We start from the raw sequence: 24,161 nt of genomic DNA, 5'->3' as shown, positions 1-24,161 counted from the left end.
CCGTTTCATAGAATCATAGAGTTGGAAGAGACCTCCAGGGTCATCTAGTCTTAACCCCGTACTCAGTGCAGGACACTCACAGACACTTCCCCCTAAATTCACAAGATCCTCATTGCTGTCAGATGGCCATCTAGCCTCTGCTCCAAAACTTCCAAGGAAGGAGAGCCCGCCACCTCCCGAGAAAGCCTGCTCCACTAAGGACCCGCTCTGCCTGAGCGGTTCAAATCCCTACTTGGCCATTTAATCTCACCGGGTGACTCCTGGCCAACTGTCCTTTCCAAGCCTTATCCTCTACCAGGGATAGGGAATGTTGGCTCTCCAGATGTTTTTTGCCTACAACTCCCATCAGCCCCAGCCAGCATGGCCAATGGCTGGGGCTGATGGGAGTTGTAGGCAAAAACATCTGGAAAGCCAACGTTCCCTACCCCTGCAGGGAGTCACTAGGGGAGCAGGGGGGTAGCTTTAATTTCCTGCCTTGTGGAGTGGGTTGGACTAGGGGTAGGGAATGTTGGCTCTCCAGATGTTTTTTTGTCTACAACTCCCATCAGCCCCAACCATTGGCCATACTGGCTGGGGCTGATGGTAGTAGTAGGCAAAAGCATCTGGAGAACCAGTGTTCCCTACCCCAGAAGAAGAAGATATTGGATTTATATCCCGCTCTCCACTCCGAAGAGTCTCAGAGCGGCTCACAATCTCCTTTACCTTCCTCCCCCACAACAGACACCCTGTGAGGTGGGTGGGGCTGGAGAGGGCTCTCACAGCAGCTGCCCTTTCAAGGACAACCTCTGCCAGAGCTCTGGCTGACCCAAGGCCATTCCAGCAGCTGCAAGTGGAGGAGTGGGGAATCAAACCCGGTTCTCCCAGATAAGAGTCCGCACACTTAACCATTACACCAAACTGGACTAGATGACCCTTGGGGTCCATTCCAGGTCCATGTTTCTGTGCTTTTTGTTTCTTTCGACCTCATAGTGCTGTTGTGCGGATAAAATGGGGCTGGGGAGACCTGCGTGTGCCGGCTCAGAGGAATATAAAAACGTCGATCGATAGATGCAGCAGTATGTGTGTGCTCTGAGTCTGTTCGCTGGAGACCTCCCTCTCCCCCCGCCATCCTCCAACACGGTTTAGGTCTCAAGTTCTGCCTGTTGTTTGCTTGCAGAATTAAGGCTGCCCCGGGAATGAAGATAATAGACATTCGCGTCAACGATCCCGACCAGTGGGGAGTTCAACAAGACGTAGACAATGGAAGGACGCAGACTACCGCCACCATTGTGTGCGAACGCATCGATCCCAACGCGGAGAGCAGGTAAGAAACCCAAGCTGCGTGGTGTGTACCTGAGCTGCTCTTTGTCATTAAGAACAAGGAACAAATCCTTTAAAGCAGGGGTGGCCAACGGTAGCTCTCCTGGGGTTTTTTTGCCTACAACTCCCATCAGCCCCAGCCATTGGCCATGCTGGCTGGGGCTGATGGGAGTTGTAGGCAAAAAAACATCTGGAGAGCTACCGTTGGCCACCCCTGCTTTAAAAGATGGGGTTGTCTACTTTGGAATAAGATGCCATTTCTTTTCACATTTTCCGGTATTGTCGCAGCTTTCTACAGCTGGGAAATCTTACTCTCCTTTGCCTGTTTCGAATCAAGGTGCGAAATTCAACTTCCTCCTTACTCCAATACGTGTTCCCATTGTGTAATCCCCTCCCCCACCAGCCAAAAACAAACCCGATGCAAGAAAGGAGAGCCCCAGGTGAGCGAGGCCTGCTTGGGCTGGCTAGAAATCCAGCCAGCCCAAGCAGGCCTCGCTCACCTGGGGCTCTCCTTGGCCGTCCCTCCCTTGCAGTCTAAAAGGCCACCAAGCCACCTGCCACCCCAAATCACAAAGAAATGGAGAAAGGGTGGTGTGGGCTTCTCCAGGGGTTAATGAGGGCTGCTGGGGGTGTGGCAAAGCTCCTGGTGGCTGGCTGGCTGCCCGCTCTCCTAATCCAGAGATTGTTATGCAGCTGCACCTACTAATCAATGGACAAGGTAGGTGGAGAGGAGGAGGGGGAACCCTCATAAAGGTTCAGGAGCTGCACTCCTGGGAGCTCCTGCTGAATTCAAGGCCTGGTTTTGAGTGTTAGCCTGAAACTACCTCAGATAATTTGAAAGCCATTGTCTGGAGCCCCAGACTAGTGTTAAGGCTTGGTTGTGGTTAACCAGTGGTGAAGAAAAGATTCTCTGTGCATGCTCAGAGGCACTTCAGATTCAAAACCTTTAATGGCATAAAAGAGGCACTTATTATTTTCGGAAACAGCAAAATATCGCTGCCTAAACCACCTCGCCTACCTACAACTGGCCTGCAGTCATATGTCACCTGTAGTTAGTAGGCCAACCTGTGGTTAGTAGTCTATAGTGAGCGGACCAAGTTCAGAGTATGGTTTCAGAGCCTAGTTGAGCAGATCCTAATGAATCGTAGGTAGTGGTATGGCCTGTAACTGGGTAAGGATAACCGTAGCTAAGAACATAAGAACATAAGAGAAGCCATGTTAGATCAGGCCAATGGCCTATCCAGTCCAACATTCTGTGTCACACAGCGGCCAAATACACACACACACACACACAGTATTAGCACTTTTATTAACAGTATTAGCACTTTTATTAACTTAATTAACTAAATTTTAAACCTAATCAGAATTTTAATGCTTAAATGTAATTTTGTGTTTTTTGCTTTCTTTGTATAATTGAAATTTGTATGATGTTGTTAGCCGCCCTGAGCCTGCTTCGGCGGGGAGGGCGGGATACAAATAAAATTATCTAATTATCTAAAACACACTGTGGCTAATAGCCACTAATGGACCTCTGCTCCATATTTATATCTAACCCCCTCTTGAAGGTGCCTATGCTTGTGGCCGCCACCACCTCCTGTGGCAGTGAATTCCACATGTTAATCACCCTTTGGGTGAAGAAGTACTTCCTTTTATCCGTTTTAACCTGTCTGCTCAGCAATTTAATTGAATACCCATAAGTTCTTGTATTGTGAGAAAGGGAGAAAAGTACTTCTTTCTCTACTTTTTCCATCTCATGCATTATCTTATAAACCTCTATCATGTCACCCCGCAGTCGACGTTTCTCCAAGCTAAAGAGTCCCAAGCGTTTCAACCTTTCTTCATAGGGAAAGTGTTCCAGCCCTTTAATCATTCTAGTTGCCCTTTTCTGGACTTTCTCCAATGCTATAATATCCTTTTTGAGGTGCGGCGACCAGAACTGCACACAGTACTCCAAATGAGACCGCACCATCGATTTATACAGGGGCATTATGATACTGGCTGATTTGTTTTCAATTCCCTTCCTAATAATTCCCAGCATGGCGTTGGCCTTTTTTAGTGCAAACGCACACTGTCTTGACATTTTCTGTGAGTTATCTACCACGACCCCAAGATCTCTCTCTTGGTCAGTCTCTGCCAGTTCACACCCCATCAACTTGTATTTGTAGCTGGGATTCTTGGCCCCAATGTGCATTACTTTGCACTTGGCCACACTGAACCGCATCTGCCATGTTGACGCCCACTCACCCAGTAGCTAGTTGCATTAAACCATAGTTTTGCACTGTAGCTCAAGCTGGGTAGCTGCATTGGTCTGCACAAGAGTCCAGGAGCACCTTAAAGAGTAACAAAATGTGTGGTGGTGTGTGTGTGAGGGGGAGTTTTCGTGAGTCACTGCTCTCTTCTTCAGATAAAGGTAGAATAGACTAACATTCTAGAGAGAGCCAGTTTGGTGCAGTGGTTAAGTATGTGGACTGTTATCTGGGAGAACCGAGTTTGATTCCCCACTCCTCCGCTTGCAGCTGCTGGAATGGCCTTGGGTTAGCCATAGCCATCGCAGGAGTTGACCTTGAAAGGGCAGCTTCTGGGAGAGCCCTCTCAGCCCCACCCACGTCACAGGGTGTCTGTTGTGGGGGGAGAAGAAGAAGAAGAAGAAGATATTGGATTTATATCCCGCCTTCCACTCCGAAGAGTCTCAGAGCGGCTCACAATCTCCTTTCCCTTCCTCCCCCACAACAGACACCCTGTGAGATGGGTGGGGCTGGAGAGGGCTCAGAGCAGCCTACAATCTCCTTTATCTCCCTCCCCCACAACAGACACCCTTTGAGGTGGGTGGGGCTGGAGAGGGCTCTCACAGCAGCTGCTCTTTCAAGGACAGAGGCTCAGAGTGGCCTACAATCTCCTTTACCTTCCTCCCCCACAACAGAGACCCTGTGAGGTGGGTGGGGCTGGAGAGGGCTCTCACAGCAGCTGCCCTTTCAAGGATAACCTCTGCCAGAGCTATGGCTGACCCAAGGCCATTCCAGCAGGTGCAAGTGGAGGAGTGGAGAATCAAACCCGGTTCTCCCAGATAAGAGTCCACACACTTAACCACTACACCAAACTGGCTCTCCCGAGAAGAGATAGGAGACTGTAAGCCGCTCTGAGTCTCTGATTCAGAGAGAAGGGCAGAGTATAAATCTGCAGTCGTCCTTGTCGTTGTCGTCATCTTCTTCTAGCTGCATCTGACGAAGTGAGCAGTGACTCGCTCAAGCTGCCACCAATTTGGTTAGTTTCGCATTATGTTCAGGGTTGCCAACCCCAGGCTGGGAAATTACCTGGAGATTTGAGGGTGGAGAGGGATTTGGAAGGGGAGGGCCCTCAATGGGGTACAGCGCCTTAAAGTCCACCCTCCAAAGCAGCCATTTTCTCTCGGGGAACCGATCAATGTAATCTGGGGATCAGTTGCAGTTCTGGGAGACCTCCAGAGGGCGCCTGGAGGTTGGCATCCGCTAATTATGTTTGAACTGAGCTTTTTTCCTTTGCGTTTCTAGTTGTGCCTCTCCTCTCAACCTGGCATTGAGTTGAAACCTATCCTGTACGTTTGATCCAGTTCAGATTTTGGCCATAAGCTGCCAGTTGCCGACTATACCAGGGGTGGCCAAACTGTGGCTCGGAAGCCACATGTGGCTCTTTCACACACGTTATGTGGCTCTTGGTCCGCACTGCCCAGTCAGCTGGCTTGGACAAGGCATTTGTCTCTTTAAATCAAGCGAAGTCAGCTGGTGGCTTGGAGAATGCGTTTAAAGTTGCTTTCTTTCCACCTCCCTCTCTTTCCACCCTCCTCCATCTATTTTCCTTCCTTCCTTCCTGTCTTGCGGCTTTCAAAAATCCAGCTTTCATGTCTTGCAGTTCTCAGACATCTGACATTTATTCTGTGTGGCTCTTATGTCAAGCAAGTTTGGCCAGCCCTGGACTATACCATTGGAGACGGGGGAGGGGAGGCTGTGAAAACGTTCTCTTACGCTGCAAGGATGTAAAAAATGGTACATGTCAAAATGGTCGCTCTTGTGCTCCAGACGGCCAGCTGGAAGCTCTGCACGCTCTCAAATAGCATCACGCTCTAGATTTTTCCATTACCATGCGAGTGACCCGAGTTTCCATTTAGAGCTGCGCGAAAGAAAAATCACATTAATAAAGAGGTATTGAGGTTAAAGGGAAAAACTGTAATGTAATTTTCATCCAGAGGGGTGGTGGTGGTGGGGGAAAAATCTCCCTTAATTGAAGTGAAGTCACTCAATTTTTTAAAAAGTTAGCTGGAAATCCAGAGAGAACATTGAAAGTTTTGCTAATCCGTGAAATTATACCTGTCACAGTAACTTAGTTTTTATTAACACCGGTCCCTGCTTTGTGTTGAAGAGCTAAATTATACAAAAAGCAATAGATCACAAGTTAATTAATACTCTGCCCCTTTTTCCTTTGTGAGATTAGTTTTTAATATTTTTGGATTAATTAAAGTATGCAAATGGAAAACTCTGAAAACATCAGTTCCAGATTTGCAAATAGTGTTGTGCTCAGAGTAAATATTTAACTTTGATCTTTCTTTTAATGTGCTCTTCAAGTTTACGGGTGCTGCCAGTTTGCAAGGCTGAACCACTTTCTTAAAACAACATCTCTCTACCCGACAAAACACAACACCCACCCACCCCCTATAATATTTCTAGGCAAAGCCAGGTGCTTTCTTGTCATTTTTGGATTGGGAAACAAACAAACCTAGCACCAATTCAGCTGAAAAACAAAAGGAATGGATGCCAGTGCAGAGCTGTTTGCTTTGCTATTAATATTCTCTGGCAGGGGTGGCCAAACTTACTTAAAGTAAGGGCCGCATAGAATAAATGTCAGATGTTTGAGAGCTGTAAGACATGAACATCAGCCACAAGACAGGAAGGAAGGAAGGAAGGAAGGAAGGAAGGAAGGAAGGAAGGAAGGAAGGAAGGAAGGAAGGAAGGAAGGAAAATAGATGGGAGAGGAAGGAGAGAGAGGTGGAAAGAAAGCAACATTAACTTTAAATTACTATGATCTGTGAGTAGGGTGACCATAATGTCTGAAGGCCAGCCAGGGACACGTTGGGGGGGGGGAAGGTAGGGGTGCGCGCGCGCAAAGCGCGCCCGTGCCGCCGGAAACAGGAAGTGACGTCACTTCCGGTGACGCCATGCCACCACAGGAAACAGGAAGTGACATCACTTCCTGTGACATCATTTCCCCGCGTCACCTGCCGGAAATGGGAAGTGACATCACTTCCTGTGACATCATTTCCCCCAAATGACATCATTTCCCCCAAATGCCACTGCCGGAAACAGGAAGTGACTTCACAGCACTTCCTGTGACATCCCCCAAAATCCCCCAAATATCACCGCCGGAAACAATTTTGTTCTGAAATCCTGTATATACTTCATCAGTATATGGGATAAGGCACTTTCTCAACTGTGCTGCATAATGCAGCCTATTTATTTTGTCCTGTTTGCTCTGTTGGCTCTATCTGCGCCACCTTCATCACTTTCGGGGTGTGGATCCCCCAGTGGGGTGGTCTCCCGACTCCCTCCGCCGGCTGTTTCTGATAGCCCTGCGCCCCCTCTTTCATTTGATATGTGTCCCGTGCGGGTGCCACCCTCCCGCCGGGAGATGCCGCAAAATGAGCCCCCTTGAGGCTTATGGCGGCAGGGCTCGGGGGAAGCGAGCTAGACTGCTGTTCTTTTGAGGGGTTATAGAGTGTTTCGAGCCCGTCCCTGTGGCATCAGTCCCATCGTTGTGGGGCCCAGGGGGCCGGCGCAGCGGCACGCCGAAGCAGCCTGTCACTAATAACACAGGTCGAGATGCAGGACAGGAACCCGGAAGTGACCGACAGAGCCAACAGGACAAAATAAATAGGCTGCATTATGCAGCACAGTTGAGAAAGTGCCTTATCCCATATACTGATGAAGTAAATACAGGATCTGAGAACAAAATTGCACCAGAAGACACAAACACAAAGCTCCCTTACACTGAATCAGTGCTTGGGTCCACCAAAGTCAGTATTATCTACTCCAGTCACAAACACAAAGCTCCCTTACACTGAATCAGTGCTTGGGTCCACCAAAGTCAGTATTGTCACATAAGAACATAAGAGAAGCCCTGTTGGATCAGGCCAGTGGCCCATCCAGTCCAACACTCTGCGTCACATAAGAACATAAGAGAAGCCCTGTTGCATCAGGCCAGTGGCCCCTCCAGTCCAACACTCTGTGTAACATAAGAATATAAGAGAAGCCCTGTTGCATCAGGCCAGTGGCCCCTCCAGTCCAACACTCTGTGCCACATAAAAATATAAGAGAAGCCCTGTTGCATCAGACCAATGGCCCCTCCAGTCCAACACTCTGTGCCACATAAAAATATAAGAGAAGCCCTTATATTGCATCAGACCAATGGCTCATCCACTCCACCACTCTGGTCACATAAGAACATAAGAGAAGCCCTGTTAGATCAGGCCAGTGGCCCCTCCAGTCCAACACTCTGTGTCACATAAGAACATAAGAGAAGCCCTGTTAGATCAGGCCAGTGGCCCCTCCAGTCCAACACTCTGTGTCACATAAGAACATAAGAGAAGCCCTGTTAGATCAGGCCAGTGGCCCCTCCAGTCCAACACTCTGTGTCACATAAGAACATAAGGAGGGAAGGAAGGGAGGAGGGAGGGAAGGGAAGGGAAGGGAAGGGAAGGGAAGGGAAGGGAAGGGAAGGGAGGGAGGGAAGGGAGGAAGGAAGGAAGGAAAGAAGGAAGGAAGGAAGGAAGGAAGGGGGAGGGAGGGAGGGAAGGAAGGGGGGAGGGAGGGAGGGAGGGAAGGAAGGAAGAAAGAAAGGAAGGAAGGGAGGAGGGAGGGAAGGAAGGAAGGGAAGGGAGTGAGGGAAGGAAGGGAGGGAAGGAAGGAAGGAAGAAAGGAAGGAAGGGAGGAGGGAGGGAAGGAAGGAAGGGAAGGGAGTGAGGGAAGGAAGGAAGGAAGGAAGGAAGGGAGGGAGGGAGGGAGGAGGGAGGGAAGAAAGGAAGGCCGCCCCCCGCCCCCCCCGCTTTCGGCCCCCTTACCTGCTTCCAGGGCGGCGGAGAGTCCAGCGGCGGCGGCGAGTCCTGCGGCGGCGGCCTCGCGGCGAGGGAGGGAGGGAGCTGCCGGCGCTGGCCTCTGGAGGCCTCCAGGGACCAGCGCCGGGCCTCTCCGCTACCGGCGCTGGTCTCTGGAGGCCTCCAGGGACCAGCGCCGGCTGCTCTGCGGCCTCTCCGCGGCCTCCGCTGGTCCCTGGAGGCCCTCCAGAGACTCTGGAGGGCCTCCAGGGACAAGCGGAGGCCGCGGGGAGGCCTTCGCTGGTCGGCGCTGGTCCCGGAAGGCCTTCCAGAGGCTCTGGAAGGCCTTCCGGGACCAGCGCCGGGTGCTCCGCGGCGACCCCGCGGCCTCCGCTGGTCCCTGGAGGCCCTCCAGAGACTCTGGAGGCCCTCCAGGGACCAGCGGAGGCCACGGGGAAGCCTTCGCTGGTCGGCGCTGGTCCCGGAAGGCCTTCCAGAGGCTCTGGAAGGCCTTCCGGGACCAGCGCCGGGTGCTCCGCGGCGTCCCCGCGGCCTCCGCTGGTCCCTGGAGGCCCTCCAGAGACTCTGGAGGGCCTCCAGGGACCAGCGGAGGCCGCGGGGACGCCTTCGCTGGTCGGCGCTGGTCCCGGAAGGCCTTCCAGAGGCTCTGGAAGGCCTTCCGGGACCAGCGCCGGGTGCTCCGCGGCCTCTCCGCGGCCTCCGCTGGTCCCTGGAGGCCCTCCAGAGTCTCTGGAGGGCTTCCAGCGACCAGCGGAGGCCACGGAGAGGCCTCCACCACCGCCGCCGGGCCCCGCGCGCGGGCGGGGAAGGCGGCGAGTGAGGGAGGGAGCGTCCCTGCGCGTGCGCAGGGGCCCTGCGCAGGCGCAGGGACGCTCCCTCCCTCACTCGCCGCCTTCCCCGCCGGCGCCCGCGGCCCACCGCCTCCGGGGCTGGCTAAACCGGGACCTTTAATGGTCCCGGTATAGGCAGCCCGGGAGGCGGGATTGGGTGGCCAGAACCGGGACATTCCCGGGCTCCCGGGACGGTCTGGCCACCCTATCTGTGAGCCACCCTGAGCCTGCTTTGGCAAGTGGGGATGGGATATAAATCCAATAAACTTCCTTCCTTCCTTCCTTCCTTCCTTCCTTCCTTCCTTCCTTCCTTCCTTCCTTCCTTCCTTCCTTCCTTCCTTCCTTCCTTCCTTCCTTCCTTCCTTCCTTCCTTCCTTCCTTCCTTCCTTCCTCTAACTAACTGCATTCTCCAAGCCACCAGCTGGCTTGGATTAATTTAAAGAGAGAAATGCCTTCTCCAAGCCAGCTAATGGGACAATGGGGGCTTGGAGAGCCACACAATATGTGTGAAAGAACCGCATGTGACTTCTGAGACACAGTTTGGCCACCCCTGATCTAGGGCAATGAAAACCTCTCCTGGTACTTCCTTCCTAAGATACTTTAGCTGAAGGTACCAGGGAATCACACACGGAAGGTCCTGAGTTCGAAGGAGGGACTTTGTCATTGAGTCATCTAGTTCTGCTGTGTTCTGCAACCAGCAAAGCCTTGGAGCTGTTTCCAAGGGCTGCCCAACATCACGCGCAGTGCGGCAGTCTAGTGTCGATGGCATTATAGAGCCTTGATCACCGTGGCCATTTCTGCTGGTAATTCTGCAGTTGGCAGAAGTAGTTTTGTAAGCTCTGCTTTGCAGAAGCACTCCAAGAGACTTCAGAGGATCTGTGTGCACGAAGAGAAGAAATCAAGCACTCTCCTTAAATTTCCATGATGGCTGTTAAGAGCACTCAAACTCTCGGAGAGCCTTCCTCCCTTCCTGACACTTATAGCTGCTATTATTCTCGCGTTCACTTGCCTACCATAAAAGTCGCAATGTACCCCACAGCCAGGCAAACGACGGCATTAGATGGTAATGTGTTCATAAATCCCGTCTTTATTCCTTTCTGTTAGCCTTATCTTTTGGAACCCTTTTCAAATTTGCTTACTTTTTAAAACCCCCCCCCCTTTCCACAGTATTATCCCTTATCGGGGCTTTTTCATCTCAAGTTCTGCAATTTGCTCGCACAAATGGAGTGCTCATTAAGAGAATTTAAATTAAGACCTTTCCTCCTTTTGTGCATATGGTGCGTTGTGTAATTTTTCTCCTCCTCGCTCTCTCGGCGAGTCCTTATATTTATAAATTCCTTGCAAAAGACCTCATGGCCGTGCCTTGGAAGGTTTACATTCGATTTCATTAGAAATCCGTTTTGTTCAAGGTTGTTTCGATCCACAGATTAAAGCCGTTCCCAGGGTTTTGCCATTGTTAGGAACACATTCCTGCGTTTGCTTCTTGAGTAGTCAAACACATCCCCTTTTGCTGGCCGTGCGGCCGTTCTTTGATTCTGTCGTTGAGCACGGCACATTTTCTTTTTTTTTCGTTTGATGTATAATTTCAAGGCGTTTCTGATAAGTGACAGTTGTGGTTTCCAAAAGGGGACCATTTAAATTGCTGAAGTCCAGGGGGGGGTCAAATCCAAGGAAACAAGAGCACATTAAGGGCTAGTACACCTGTGCGCAGGGGTCGTTTTGGAGAAAAATAGGTGGCGGAGCTTATTAGCATAACTCAGCATATGCCACCCCCAGTCAAAAGCAACCTGATGCAAGAAAGGAGAGTCCCTGGTGAGCAAGGCCAGCTTGGGCTGGCTAGAGATCCAGTCAGCCCAAGCAGGCCTCGCTCGCCTGGGGCTCTCTTTGGCCACTCCCCCCTCCCCAGTCAAAAGGCCAGCAAGCCACCCACCGCCCAAAATCACATAAGAAGTGGAGAAAGAGTGGTGCGGGCTTCTCCAGGGGTTAATGAGGGCTGCTGGGGGTGTGACAAAGCCCCTGGTGGCTGGCTGGCTGCCCGCTCTCCTAATCCAGGGATTGTTATGCAGCTGCACCTACTATTCAATGGACAAGGTAGGGAGAGAGGAAGAGAGGGAACCATCAGAAAGGCTTAGGAACTGCGCTCCTGTGAGCTCTTGCTGAATCTGAGGCCTGCCTATGCATGTACATCACTCAGTTGATGCATCACTGGATGACTGATGGATAGGGTTGCCAACCTCCAGGTGGTGGGTGGAGATCGCCTGCTATAATCTATCCCTCCTCCCCGCAGGAGATGGGAGATCAACCTTTTGAGCACAAATGCCAACCAAGTGTCCGTTGCTGGCTGTGAATCCTCTGCCAGATTGTGGGCTTCTGCAGATGCCCAGCTGTGCCAAACAGCCCTTGATGCCGGCCCTGAAAAACGTGGAGACGAGGAACCATTTCTTTGACCCAAAGAGGCAGCAAAAGGAGGCAGTTCTTGTAGTTCCTGATTTTACCTCTGGTGGCTCCCAACATGATCTGTTTGTTGGGAGAGCCAGTTTGGTGTAGTGGTTAAGTGCGCGGACTCTTATCTGGGAGAGCTGGGTTTGATTCCCTACTCCTCCATGTGCAGCTGCTGGAATGGCCTTGGGTGAGCCATAGCTCTCGCAGAGCTGTCCTTGAAAGGGCAGCTTCTGGGGCTGAGAGAGCTCTGACAGGAACTGCTCTTTAGAGAAACAGCTCTGTGAAAACTTGCGACTGACCCAAGGTCACATCAGCAGGTGTATGTGGAGGAGTGGGGAATCACTCTACCAGAGCCAGGTCCTTTTCGGTTGTGGCCCCAGCCTGGTAGAATCAGTTTCCTACGGAGATCCGGGCCCTACCACGCTTGTTAGCCTTCCGTATGGCCTGTAAATGGTATTTAAAATTGTTTTAATATTTTAATAATGTTTTATTTTAATAATTTAAATTACTATCAAATTGTTGACTGTTGTTAGCCGCCCTGAGCCTGACAGGGGAGGGCGGGATAGTAATATAATAAAATAAATATAAATAAATAAATAAATAAAACAGAGCTGCTCCCCCAGGTTTTCAGGTGAGGTGATCAATTGGCCTCCCCTTCTGCACTATCTTACTGCGCTGATTTGCTGTATTGCCTGGACCATCCTGTTGCACTAAATATTGTAATTGGTTTTTATTATGATGTTGTTGCCATTTTATTGTGATTTTTATTATTTATGATGTACTCTGCTCTGAGCCTCTGTGGGGGAATGGGCGGAATACAAATAAACAAATAATAATAATAGTAATAGTAATAATAGTAACAACAACAATAACGATAGATAGATGGATGGATGGATAGATAGATAGATAGATAGATAGATAGATAGATAGATAGATGATAGATAGATAGATAGATAGATAGATAGATAGATAGATAGATTGAAAGATAGATGATAGATAGATGACAGACAGACAGACAGACAGATAGATGATAGATAGATAGATAGATAGATAGATGATAGATAGATAGATAGATAGATATATTGATAGATAGATGATAGATGACAGACAGACAGACAGACAGATAGATAGATGATAGATAGATAGATAGATAGATAGATAGATAGATAGATAGATAGATAGATAGATTGATAGATAGATGATAGATGACAGACAGACAGACAGACAGATAGATAGATAGATAGATGATAGATAGATAGATAGATAGATAGATAGATTGATAGATAGATGATAGATGACAGACAGACAGACAGACAGATAGATAGATAGATAGATAGATAGATGATAGATAGATGACAGACAGACAGACAGATAGATAGATAGATAGATGATAGATAGATAGATAGATGATAGATAGATAGATAGATAGATAGATAGATAGATAGATAGATGACAGACAGACAGACAGACAGATAGATAGATAGATAGATAGATGACAGACAGACAGACAGACAGACAGATAGATAGATAGATAGATAGATGATAGATAGATAGATGATAGATAGATAGATGATAGATAGATGATAGATAGATAGATAGATAGATAGATTGATAGATAGATGACAGACAGACAGACAGATAGATAGATTGATAGATAGATAGATAGATAGATAGAGAGATAGATAGATTGATAGATGATAGATAGATAGATAGATAGATGATAGATAGATGACAGACAGACAGACAGACAGATAGATAGATAGATAGATAGATAGATAGATAGATGATAGATAGATAGATAGATAGATAGATAGATAGATAGATGACAGACAGACAGACAGACAGACAGACAGACAGACAGACAGACAGACAGACAGACAGACAGACAGACAGATAGATAGATAGATAGATAGATAGATAGATAGATAGATAGATAGATAGATAGATAGATAGATAAATATTCGGTTCTCCCAGTACACCAAACTGCCAGTTCCAGGTTGGAAACACCCCAAAGATTTGGGGATAGAGCCTGGGGAGGACAGAGACCTCAGTGGGGTCCAGTGCCGTAGAATCCACCCTCCAAAGCATCCATTTGCTCCAGGGAATCGATCTCTGTCATCTGGAGATGAGCTGTAGTTCTGAGGGATCCCCAGGTCCCACCTGGAGGCTGGCATCCTTACCCCATCCTCCTGGCTCCACCACTCCCCCCGAATCCACAAGTATTTCCTAGCTGTCAGAAATGACAACCCTAACTGGAACTAGGGTTGCCAAGTCCAATTCAAGAAATATCTGGGGACTTCGGGGGTGAAGCCAGGAGACTTAGGGGGTGGAGCCAGGAGACATTGGGGTGAAGCCAGGAGCAAGGTTGTGACAAGCATAATTGAACTTGAAAGAGAGTTCTGGCCATCATATTTAAAGGACCACACACTTTTAAAATGCCTTCCCTCCATTGGAAATAATGAAGGATAGGGGCATCCATTTTGGGGGCTCATAGAATTGGACCCGCTGGTCCAAACTTTTTGAAACTTGGGGAGTATTTTGGGGAGAGGCACTGGATGCTATGCTGAAAATTTGGTGCCTCTATCTCAAAAAACAGCCCCCCCCCCAGCCCCAGATACCCTCAGGTCAATTCTCCATTATACCCTATGGGAATCAGTCTCCATAGGGAATAATGGAGTGACCAGCAGACATTTTTCCTCCCCCCTGCTTTCGGATGACCCTGAAATGGGGGGAGGGCCTTCAAACCGGGGAATCTGCTGCTCCCACTTGGGAATTATAATCAAATAGGAAACAGCAGTGTGAGGATTAGTAAAACAGAAAAAACACCGCGTAACTATATGTTGCAATATAAGTGCACAAACAATCTTTACTTAGGGTTTGTAGAATCTTTCGGGCTCAAGTGCTGTGTTCTACTGGAGAAAGTTTTCCTTCCAGACGTTTCGTTCTCAGCTGCGGAGAACATCCTCAGTGGCGTTGCAGCCGGAGCAGGCGCTCTGACCTTCTTGGCTGCTGTGCATTGCAACGCCGGCTGCAACGCCACTGAGGATGTTCTCCACAGCTGAGAACGAAACGTCTGGAAGGAAAACTTTCTCCAGTAGAACACGGCACTTGAGCCCGAAAGATTCTACAAACCCTAATGATGTTACCAGCCGTGAAAACCTGAAATCTTTGATAATCTTTACTTAGATATTGTTTTGAAAACTATTTCAAATGTCTCTTAAAGCAGAACACAGCCTATGGTTCACAGTCAAAGACCTTGGATGTCGTCAGGTACACAATCTGCTGTCATTACATTCTTCTCATTGACAGATGGAGATCTGTCAGATCGCGGAACCCGCGCATTCGTGCAAACTGATGAGATGTGAATAAGCTGTGTTTCGGATTATAAAAGAATAGCGACCAGTGGAAGTGTAAATGAAACACGGATTAAACCTAGGACTCGTGTAGCCGCTGCACCTGTTGAATTACTGACTGTCTTTGCAAGAAGGAGCAGCCGAGTGGATCTGCGTCTGTCAACATGAAGGATGTAATGACAGCAGATTGTGTACCTGACGACATCCATAGACTGTGAGCCATAGACTGTGTTCTGCTTTAAGAAACATTTGAAATAGTTTTTGAAACAATATCTAAGTAAAGAGTGCTTGTGCACTTATATTGCAAGTTACGGAACAAAATATTTTGTTCTACTACTTCACACTAACACGGCTGATTACTTGGATCTATTGCAACGTATAGTTACGCGGTGTTTTTCATGTTTTACCCACCTGGGGATTGGCAACCCGAACTAGAACCGTCCTGGATTCAAAGTAAAAGGAATCTGGATAAGCGTAGACTGAGAAGCGAGATCCTACGTAAGGAACAGCAGAGTCCCGAATTTGCAACCTTTGGGGGTATGTTAATGTTAATAGTACCTCAGGGAATGGTTGCTTCCTTCCCGTGGAAAATCTGAAACTGTTCCTTTCTTCTTCTTCGTCCTCGCTTTTGTTTCGCAGGCCCTGGAAATGCAAGTACCTGTGGGTGGTACGTAAACTGTTGCCAGGCAACTTAAAGTACATGAAAGATTGCTATAGTAGCAGTCTGGGAACTCTTTGTTCCCTGGGACTGCTGGAAGCCAAATGCGAGAGAATGGGAAATTTCAGGAAGGGAGAGGCAGGGGCAGATCTCTAGAAATGTTTTCAAATAGCTGGACCCAGCTTTGGAAGGTTTCGTTGAGAAGAAGAAGAAGACGACATTGGATTTATATCCTGCCCTCCACTCAAAGTCTCAGAGCGGCTCACAATCTCCTTTCCCTTCCTCCCCCACAACAGACACCCTGTGAGGTAGATGAAGATATTGGATTTATATCCCGCCCTCCACTCCGAAGAGTCTCAGAGCAGCTCACAACCTTCTTTACCTTCCTTCCCCACAACAGACACCCTGTGAGGTAGATGAAGATATTGGATTTATATCCCGCCCTCCACTCCGAAGAGTCTCAGAGCAGCTCACAACCTCCTTTACCTTCCTTCCCCACAACAGACACCCTGTGAGGTAGATGAAGATATTGGATTTATATCCCGCCCTCCACTCCAAAGAGTCTCAGAGCGGCTCACAACCTCCTTTACCTTCCTTCCCCACAACAGACACCCTGTGAGGTAGATGAAGATATTGAATTTATATCCCGCCCTCCACTCCGAAGAGTCTCAGAGCGGCTCACAATCTCCTTTCCCTTCCTCCCCCACAACAGACACCCTGTGAGGTGGGTGGAGCTAAGAGGGCTCTCACAGCAGCTGCCCTTTCAAGGACAACCTCTGCCACAGCTATGGCTGACCCAAGGCCATGCCAGCAGGTGCAAGTGGAGGAGTGGGGAATCAAACCTGGCTCTCCCAGATAGTTCAGGCACTTAACCACTACACCAAACTGGCTCTCTTTGAGGTCCTCTTTGTAGGGGTTGCAATCCCCAGATGGGAGCAGGGAACCCCAAATTTGGAGGCCCTCCCCCCGGCTACAGGGTCATCAGAAAACAGGGGCGGGGGAGGGAAATGTCTGCTGGGCACTCCATTATTCACTATGGAGTCTGATTCCCATAGGGTGTAATGGAGAATTGACCCATGTGTACCTGGGGAGGGCCTGTTTTTTGAGATAGAGGCACCAGATTTTCAGCATAGCATCCAGTTCCTCTCCTCAAAATACCCTCCAAGTTTCAAAAAGATTGGACCCCCGGGGGGGGGGGGAGGTCCAATTTTATGAGCTCCCAAAGAGGTGCCCCTATCCTTCATTATTTCCAATGGAGGGAAGGCATTTAAAAGGTGTGCGGGTCCCTTTAAATGTGATGGCCAGAATTCCCTTTGGAGTTCAATTATGCTAGTCACACCCTAGCACCCCCAATGTCTCCTGGCTCCATCCCCAAAGTTTCCAGATATTTCTTGAATTGGACCTGGCAACCCTACCACTTTGTGTGACAACGAAAAAGAAAGCCATCGATGCGAAATAGATCAAAGCAACGGCCCTCTGAAATTGCTTGACTTTGCCATGGTTGAGATGTCAGGAAAAACTGAGGTGTCAGAAAAGGGTTCTGTTCCTTGGCTCCGTCATCAACCAAAAGGGAGGCTCTACCCAAGAAATCAGAAGGAGCTTGAGATTGCAAAGAGCAGACATGAAAAAACATATTTATATGAACAAGCTGCCTTCTACTGAATCAGACCCTCGGTCCATCAAAGTCAGTATTGTCTACTCAGACCGGCAGCGGCTCTCCAGGGTCTCAAGCTGAGGTTTTCCACACCTACTTGCCTGGACCCCTTTTAGTTGGAGATGCCGGGGATTGAAACCTGGGACCTTCTGCTTCCCAAGCAGATGCTCTGCCACTGAGCCATTGTCCCTCCCCTTTATTGGCTCTCCAGGGTCTCAAGCTAAGCTTTTTCACACCTATTTGCCTGGACCCTTTTAGTTGATGCCGGGGATTGAAACTGGGACCTTCTGCTTACTAAGCAGATGCTCTATCATTGAGCAACCATCCCTCCCCCAAAGGAGATAGAAATGTTCCTTAAGTATAATGATGATGGAGACCAAGATCAAGTTAATTTGTGCCATTGAAGGACAATGAAGAAAGCTCACAGGAAGAAAGATTCATTCATTTATTTATTTGACTTATATTCCACTCTATCCCCTAAACTGGCTCAGGGCGGATCACAATATCATTTACATGACAATAATAACCTACAGATTGACTAAAAAGAATGCAATAAAATTCACAAACCAAAACTATAAGATTCCTTTGGAATGTGGTGTCAGAGGGAATTTTATGGATACTGTGGACCGCCAAAAAGGCAAATCAGTGGGTTCTAGACCAAATCAAGGCTGAACACTTCCTAGAAGCTAAAATAACTTGGGTCGCATTATGAGAAGACCAGAGTCACCGGAGAAGACAATAGTACTAGGCAGGGGTGGAATTCTAGCAGGAGTTCAGAAGAAGAAGATGATGATGAAGAAGACTGCAGATTTATACCCCACCCTTCTCCCTGAGTCAGAGACTCGGAGCGGCTTACAATCTCCTATATCTTCTCCCCTCACAACAGACACTCTGTGAGATGGGTGAGGCTGAGAGAGCTATTACAGCAGCTGCCCACAGTGTGTGTGTATGTATAAAATTTTTTGCCACTGTGTGACACAGAGTGTTGGACTGGATGGGCCATTGGCCTGATCCAACATGGCTTCTCTTATGTTCTTATGTTCTTTCAAGGACAACTCCTGTGAGAGCCATGGCTGACCCAAGGCCATTCCAGCAGCCGCAAGTGGAGGAATGGGGAATCAAACCCGGTTCTCCCAGATAAGAGTCCGCACACATAACCACTACACCGAACTGGCTCTTGCATATAGGCCACACACCCCTGATGTAGCCAATCCTCCAAGAGCTTACAAGGCTCACTGCCCCCTTAGCCCGCTTCCCCGCCAGAGCCAAGCCCTCAGCCCGGTAACTCTTGTCAGAAGCCATATGCCCGCATCCCAGATGGAATTAGCATGAGCATCCAGTGCCAAGTAGGCTGCCCAAACTCCAGATGTTATGGGCATGGGTGGGGCAGTGATATCACCAGGGGTGGAATTCTAGCAAGAGCTCCTTTGCATATTAGACCACATCCCCCTGATGTAGCCAATCCTCCACGAGCTCAAAAGGCTCTTTTTTGTAAGCTCCAGGAGGATTGGCTAGATCGGGGCGGGGTGGTGGCCTAATATGCAAGGGAGCTCCTGCTGGAATCTCCCCCCTGGATATCACAAGTATGTGGGTTTATCCATAATTTCATTGGGGCAACCGTGAGGGAGCAGGAAGCAATGCCTGAGGGCTGGAAGGTTGAGGGGGCGGTGTTCAGGACAGACTGGAGAATCATTTTCATTCCGGGCTGGGAACGAGGAAAATAATATGGTCACTTCCTGCTGAGAATCTAATAGCCAGGTAACCACATGGAGCCCAGCTAGCCAGGCAGCCCTGAGTTTCCCCCTCACCCTCCCTCGTCTTATTTAGGCAGGCCGACTGCCGATTCAATAAAACCTCCAACCGAGTTGGGTCATTGTGATTATCGACTGGTGTCATCCAAATAATTACTGTTTGGCTTGACTTCTCTCCCGCCTCTCCCTAAATAAAAAACCCCTTAGGGGGTGGGTCAGTCCGGTTTCTCCCCCTCGCCTCCCCTAAGAGATTTTACTTTTAAAAACTGGCTTTGTTCTTGCTGGGCCGGGTTATTGCAATGGAAAAGACTGTTTTACCGAGTTATAAAGCTGGTAAGAGAGAGAGATTTAGCCCTCTGGTGTTACAGCGGGGGATCTCCACAAAGCGGAGAAGTACTATTGTATTTATCAAACCCTGGGAGATGGTAAGGTTTCCTCTGTAAAGCGATCCGGTAAAGAAGAGAGCATGCAGGGGGGGGCGGGGAGGGAGAGAAACCATATGGAAGAGATTATTGGAGACAGGTTCACAGTTCACTTCAGGCCCTGTTTTTCCCCTGCTGTCCTTGGTACGTCTCGTACAAAGTTAATACTGCTCTGCTCAGCGTCATTTTGTAGAAAAATAGGCGGTGGAGCTCATTAGAATAGGCCACCCCCTCACCAGCCAAAAGCAACCCAACGCAAGAAAGAAGAGCCCTGGGCGAGTGAGACCGGGCGAGTGGAGATCCAGCCAGCCCAAGCAGGCCTCGCTCACCTGAGGCTCTCCTTAGCTGTCCCCTCCACAGTCAAAAGGCCAGCAAGGCACTCGCTGCCCAAAATCACATAAGAAAGGGTGGCGTGGGCTTCTCCAGAGGTTAATGAGGGCTGCTGGGGGTGTGGCAAAGCCCCTGGTGGCTGGCTGGCTGGCTGCTCTCCTAATCCAGAGATTGTTATGCAGGTGTACCTACAGTTCAATGGCCAAGGTAAGTGGGGAGGAGGCGGGGGGGGGTGTCAGAAAGGTTCAGGAGCTATGCTCCTGGGAGCTCCTGCTGAATTCAAGACCTGATACTGCTGAAGATGAAAGGAGAGGATGCAATCCAGCTCAGGGTGACCCTGCAGCTCCTCAGTGTAGGAGAGACCCCCCTCCTGGCTGGATCTGGGCACCTGCGGCCCTAATGGGCAGCTCGTCCAGCCAAAAAACTTAATTCAGCACACATCACATGATATCATCCTGCTTGAGAGCCAGTTTGGTGTAGTGGTTAAGTGCATGGACTCTTATCTGGGAGAACCAGGTTTGATTCCCCATGCCTCCACTTGCACCTGCTGGAATGGCCTTGGGTCAGCTATAGCTCTTGCCGAGCTGTCCTTGAAAGGGCAGTTTCTGGGAGAGCTCTCTCAGCCTTACCTACCTCACAGGGTGCCTGTTGTGGGGGAGGAAGGTAAAGGAGATTGTGAGCCACTCTGAGATTCAGAGTGAAGGGTGAGGTATAAACCCAATATCATCATCATCATCATCATCATCATCATCATCTTCTTCTTCTTCTTCTTCTTCTTCTTCTTCTTCTTCTTCTTCTTCTTCTTCTTCTTCTTCTTCTTCTTCTTCTCTTATTTTGGTTTTCCAAGGTCAGTATTGTCTACTCAGACTGGCAGCAGCTTTCCAGGGTCTCAAGCTGAGGTCTTTCCCATCACTTCCTGCCTGGTTTGAACCAGGGATTGAACCTGTGACCTTCCGCACGCAAAAGCAAAAAGCTCTTCTACTGAGCCACAGCTCCTCCCTGGCTAGTTTCTCCTGATTTGGGTTTTCTAGGGAAATGTCCTGCTTTGAATTTAAAGAAATAATTTAAATATTTAGCAAGATATAAACGATTTTAACAACAGAAGGCAAATCTGTCACATATTTAGGGTAACCCACCTCGGCGGGGGGTGGGTGGGGAGGACTGTTCTTCTGGAATGACAGCCCATCTCCAGGCGACAAGAGTTTCACTCCCCTGGCAGGTTTGGAGGGATACCAAAGAGTCCAGGCAAAATGGAAGTTCTGGGGTGACACCATATCCCGGCTGAGTTTCTTCCTTGCCCAAGCTCCATTTTCGCCTGGGTCTGCCCCCAGATCTTCAGGAACTTCTCAAGCCAGAGTCAGCAACCCGATATTATATCTCATGTTTGTTCAGGGTGGTGAGAACCAAAGAGGATTGCGAGGCACTCCAAAGGGATCTGTTGAGGCTGGGTGAGTGGGCGTCAACGTGACAGATGAGGTTCAATGTGGCCAAGTGCAAAGTAATGCACATTGGGGCCAAGAATCCCAGCTACAAATACAAGCTGATGGGGTGTGAACTGGCAGAGACTGACCAAGAGAGAGATCTTGGGGTCATGGTGAAGAACTCACTGAGAATGCCAAGTGTGCGATTGCAATAAAAAAGGCCAACGCCATGCTGGGAATTATTAGAAAGGGAATTGAAAACAAATCAGCCAGTATCATAATGGCCCTGTATAAATCGATGGCGCGGTCTCATTTGGAATACTGTGTGCAATTCTGGTCACCGCACCTCAAAAAGGATATTATAGCATTGGAAAAAGTCCAGAAAAGGTCAACTAGAATGGTTAAAGGTTTGGAACACTTTCGCTATGAAGAAAGGTTAAAACACTTGGGGCTCTTTAGCTTGGAGAAACGTCGACTGTGGGGTGACATGATAGAGGTTTACAACATTATGCATGGGATGGAGAATGTAGAGGAAGAAGTTCTTTTCTCCCTTTCTCACAATACCAGAATTCATGGGCATTCAATGAAATTGTTGAGCAGTCAGGTTAGAACAGATAAAAGGAAGTCCTTCTTCACTCAAAAGGTGATTAACATGTGGAATTCACTGCCACAGGAGGTGGTGGCAGCTGCAAGCATAGGCAGCTTCAAGAGGGGATTGGATAAAAATATGGAGCAGAGGTCCATCAATGGCTATTAGCCACAGTGTGTGTGTGTGTGTGTGTGTGTGTGTGATACAGAGTGTTGGACTGGATGGGCCATTGGCCTGAATCCAACATGGCTTCTCTTATGTTCTTATGTATTGGTAGCATTCTAGCAGAACAGCTCTGGAAACTGTAGGTAGACAAATTAGACTTGGACAATGGCGGTGGGTGGGTGTGTTTTGCCGATATAGCATCAGAATCTTTTTCTTGGAAAAATTTTCCACCTGATGTTCGTTTTAGCGACACAGCAAAAGTCCTTGAACCCCTGGGAGGAAAGTGAGGCTGAGCGTCTGACTGGCCCAAGGCCTCCCAGTGAGGTTCCATGCCATGAAATGGGAATTTGAACTTGGGTCTTCCCGATACTAATCTGACTCTCTTAACCGCCACACCGTATTGTAAATTCCAAGGAGAAGAGATGAGGTGAGGGGACCGAAGGCCTCACTCATGTCACCATCAGGGGCCCTTCTTGGTTTTTTTTTTTTTTAAAATAGGGAAGATAGAATCATAGAATCATAGAGTTGGAAGGGGCCTCCAGGGTCCTCTAGTCCAACCCCCTGCACAATGCAGGAAACTCACAAATACCTCCCCCTAAATTCACAGGATCTTCATTGCTGTCAGATGGCCATCTAGCCTTTGCTTAAAAACCTCCAAGGAAGGAGAGCCCACCACCTCTCCAGGAAGCCTGTCCCACTGAGGAACCCCCTCTAAACAGTCAGGAAGTTCTTCCTCATGTGGAGCCGGATTCCTCTGTTGATTCTCCTCCTTCTCCTTCTAATCATAGAGTTGGAAGGGACCTCCAGGATCGTCTAGTCCAACCCCCTGCACAATGCAGGAAACTCACAAATACATCCCCCTAAATTCACAGGATCTTCATCGCTGTCAGAGGGCCATCTAGCCTCTGTTTAAAAAACCTCCAAGGAAGGAGAGCCCACCACTTCCTATGGAATCTTAGAATCATAGAGTTGGAAGGGGACCTCCAGGGTCGTCTAGTCCAACCCCCTGCACAATGCAGGAAACTCACAAATACATCCCCCTTAAATTCACAGGTTCTTCATTGCTGTCAGAGGGCCGTCTAGCCTCTGCTTAAAAACCTCCGAGGAAGGAGAGGCCCACCTTCCCTCATTACGAGAAGAATCATAATGGACTTTTTGCCTCGGAAGCCATTTCAGGGAGTGACGAGACTAACCCCTGGGCATCCGGCTGCTTAAAAAAAAAAAAAACCCACCTGAAACGTGGCAATGAGATAGTTAAATGCCTTTAGAAAGAAACCCTGGCAGCCTGCACTGCCATCTCGACCCCCGTCACGATTTGACGTGCGGAGAGTTAGTTTAACAAGAGATATGGCTTTAATTTCAGGGTAGGGTAGTCTCTAAAATGAAGGCTGCAAGAACTTTATGAGTCCCTGTCAGTGGCAGGGTGTGTGTGTGTGAGTGCGTGCGGATGCGGGAGTGACCCCAGCGGCTTCACGTTTGCAGGACTTGAAGTGCTGAAATGCTACTCTGCAGTCTCTGGACGAGCGACGGAGCTGGCTTTCCGCGCCTTGGAAGCTGTTCTGTCGCTCTGGATGCTGCGGAGCCCCCTGGGCAGGGAGGCTGCCGGATTGCTTGGAGAAAGCATTGGATTGTTGTTTCAGTGTTGACTGACTCCAGACGAAAGCCCCAAGTGTTTGTGCCAAGAACCCCGGTCCGGAATGATGAGTCCTCCTAAAGCCAGGCTTGCTTTACGAGAAACAGATTGGAGTTTTGACAAGAAGTGCCACAAGAAGTATCTACCTGGTTTGGGGGCTGCCTTACCCTCTTGGACCAGTTCTGACCAGTGTTCCCTCTAAGCTGAGTTAGGGTGAGGTAGCTCACAACTTTTTAGCCTCCAGCTCACTCATTTTTGTCTCAGCTCAGGAAAATGACCCTGGAGCAAACTAACCTATGCAGTAACTCTTCAACTTGAATGCCAGTAGTTCACAACTTGAATGCCAGTAGCTCACGAAGTAGAATTTTTGCTCACAAGACTCCACAGCTTTGAGGGAACATTGGTTCTTACCGCTCTATGCTAATTCATAGGCTTGACTACAGAGAGGCATTGTCTGTGGGGCTGCCCTTGAAGACAGCTTGTGAGTTTCAGATTATGCAGAATGCAGTCACCTTCTTTTTATCTGATGCTGGACC

The 24,161-nt window shown here is 48.9% G+C and overlaps 1 protein-coding gene across 1 annotated transcript in view; it reads left to right on the top strand.

The window, feature by feature from the left end:
* The window catches only part of TMEM132B (transmembrane protein 132B), a 384,514-nt gene that overhangs the window by 83,273 nt on the left and 277,080 nt on the right, over positions 1 to 24,161 (top strand). Inside the window, exon 3 of the mRNA XM_060249159.1 lies at positions 1,157 to 1,303. Within this exon, the coding sequence (XP_060105142.1) occupies positions 1,157 to 1,303 (147 nt within the window). The remainder of the gene's footprint in view (positions 1 to 1,156; positions 1,304 to 24,161) is intronic.

The sequence above is a fragment of the Heteronotia binoei genome, chromosome 11 (assembly GCF_032191835.1).
Source record: "Heteronotia binoei isolate CCM8104 ecotype False Entrance Well chromosome 11, APGP_CSIRO_Hbin_v1, whole genome shotgun sequence".
Lineage (NCBI taxonomy): Eukaryota > Metazoa > Chordata > Lepidosauria > Squamata > Gekkonidae > Heteronotia > Heteronotia binoei.
This window is presented reverse-complemented; position numbering and strand designations above follow the sequence as displayed.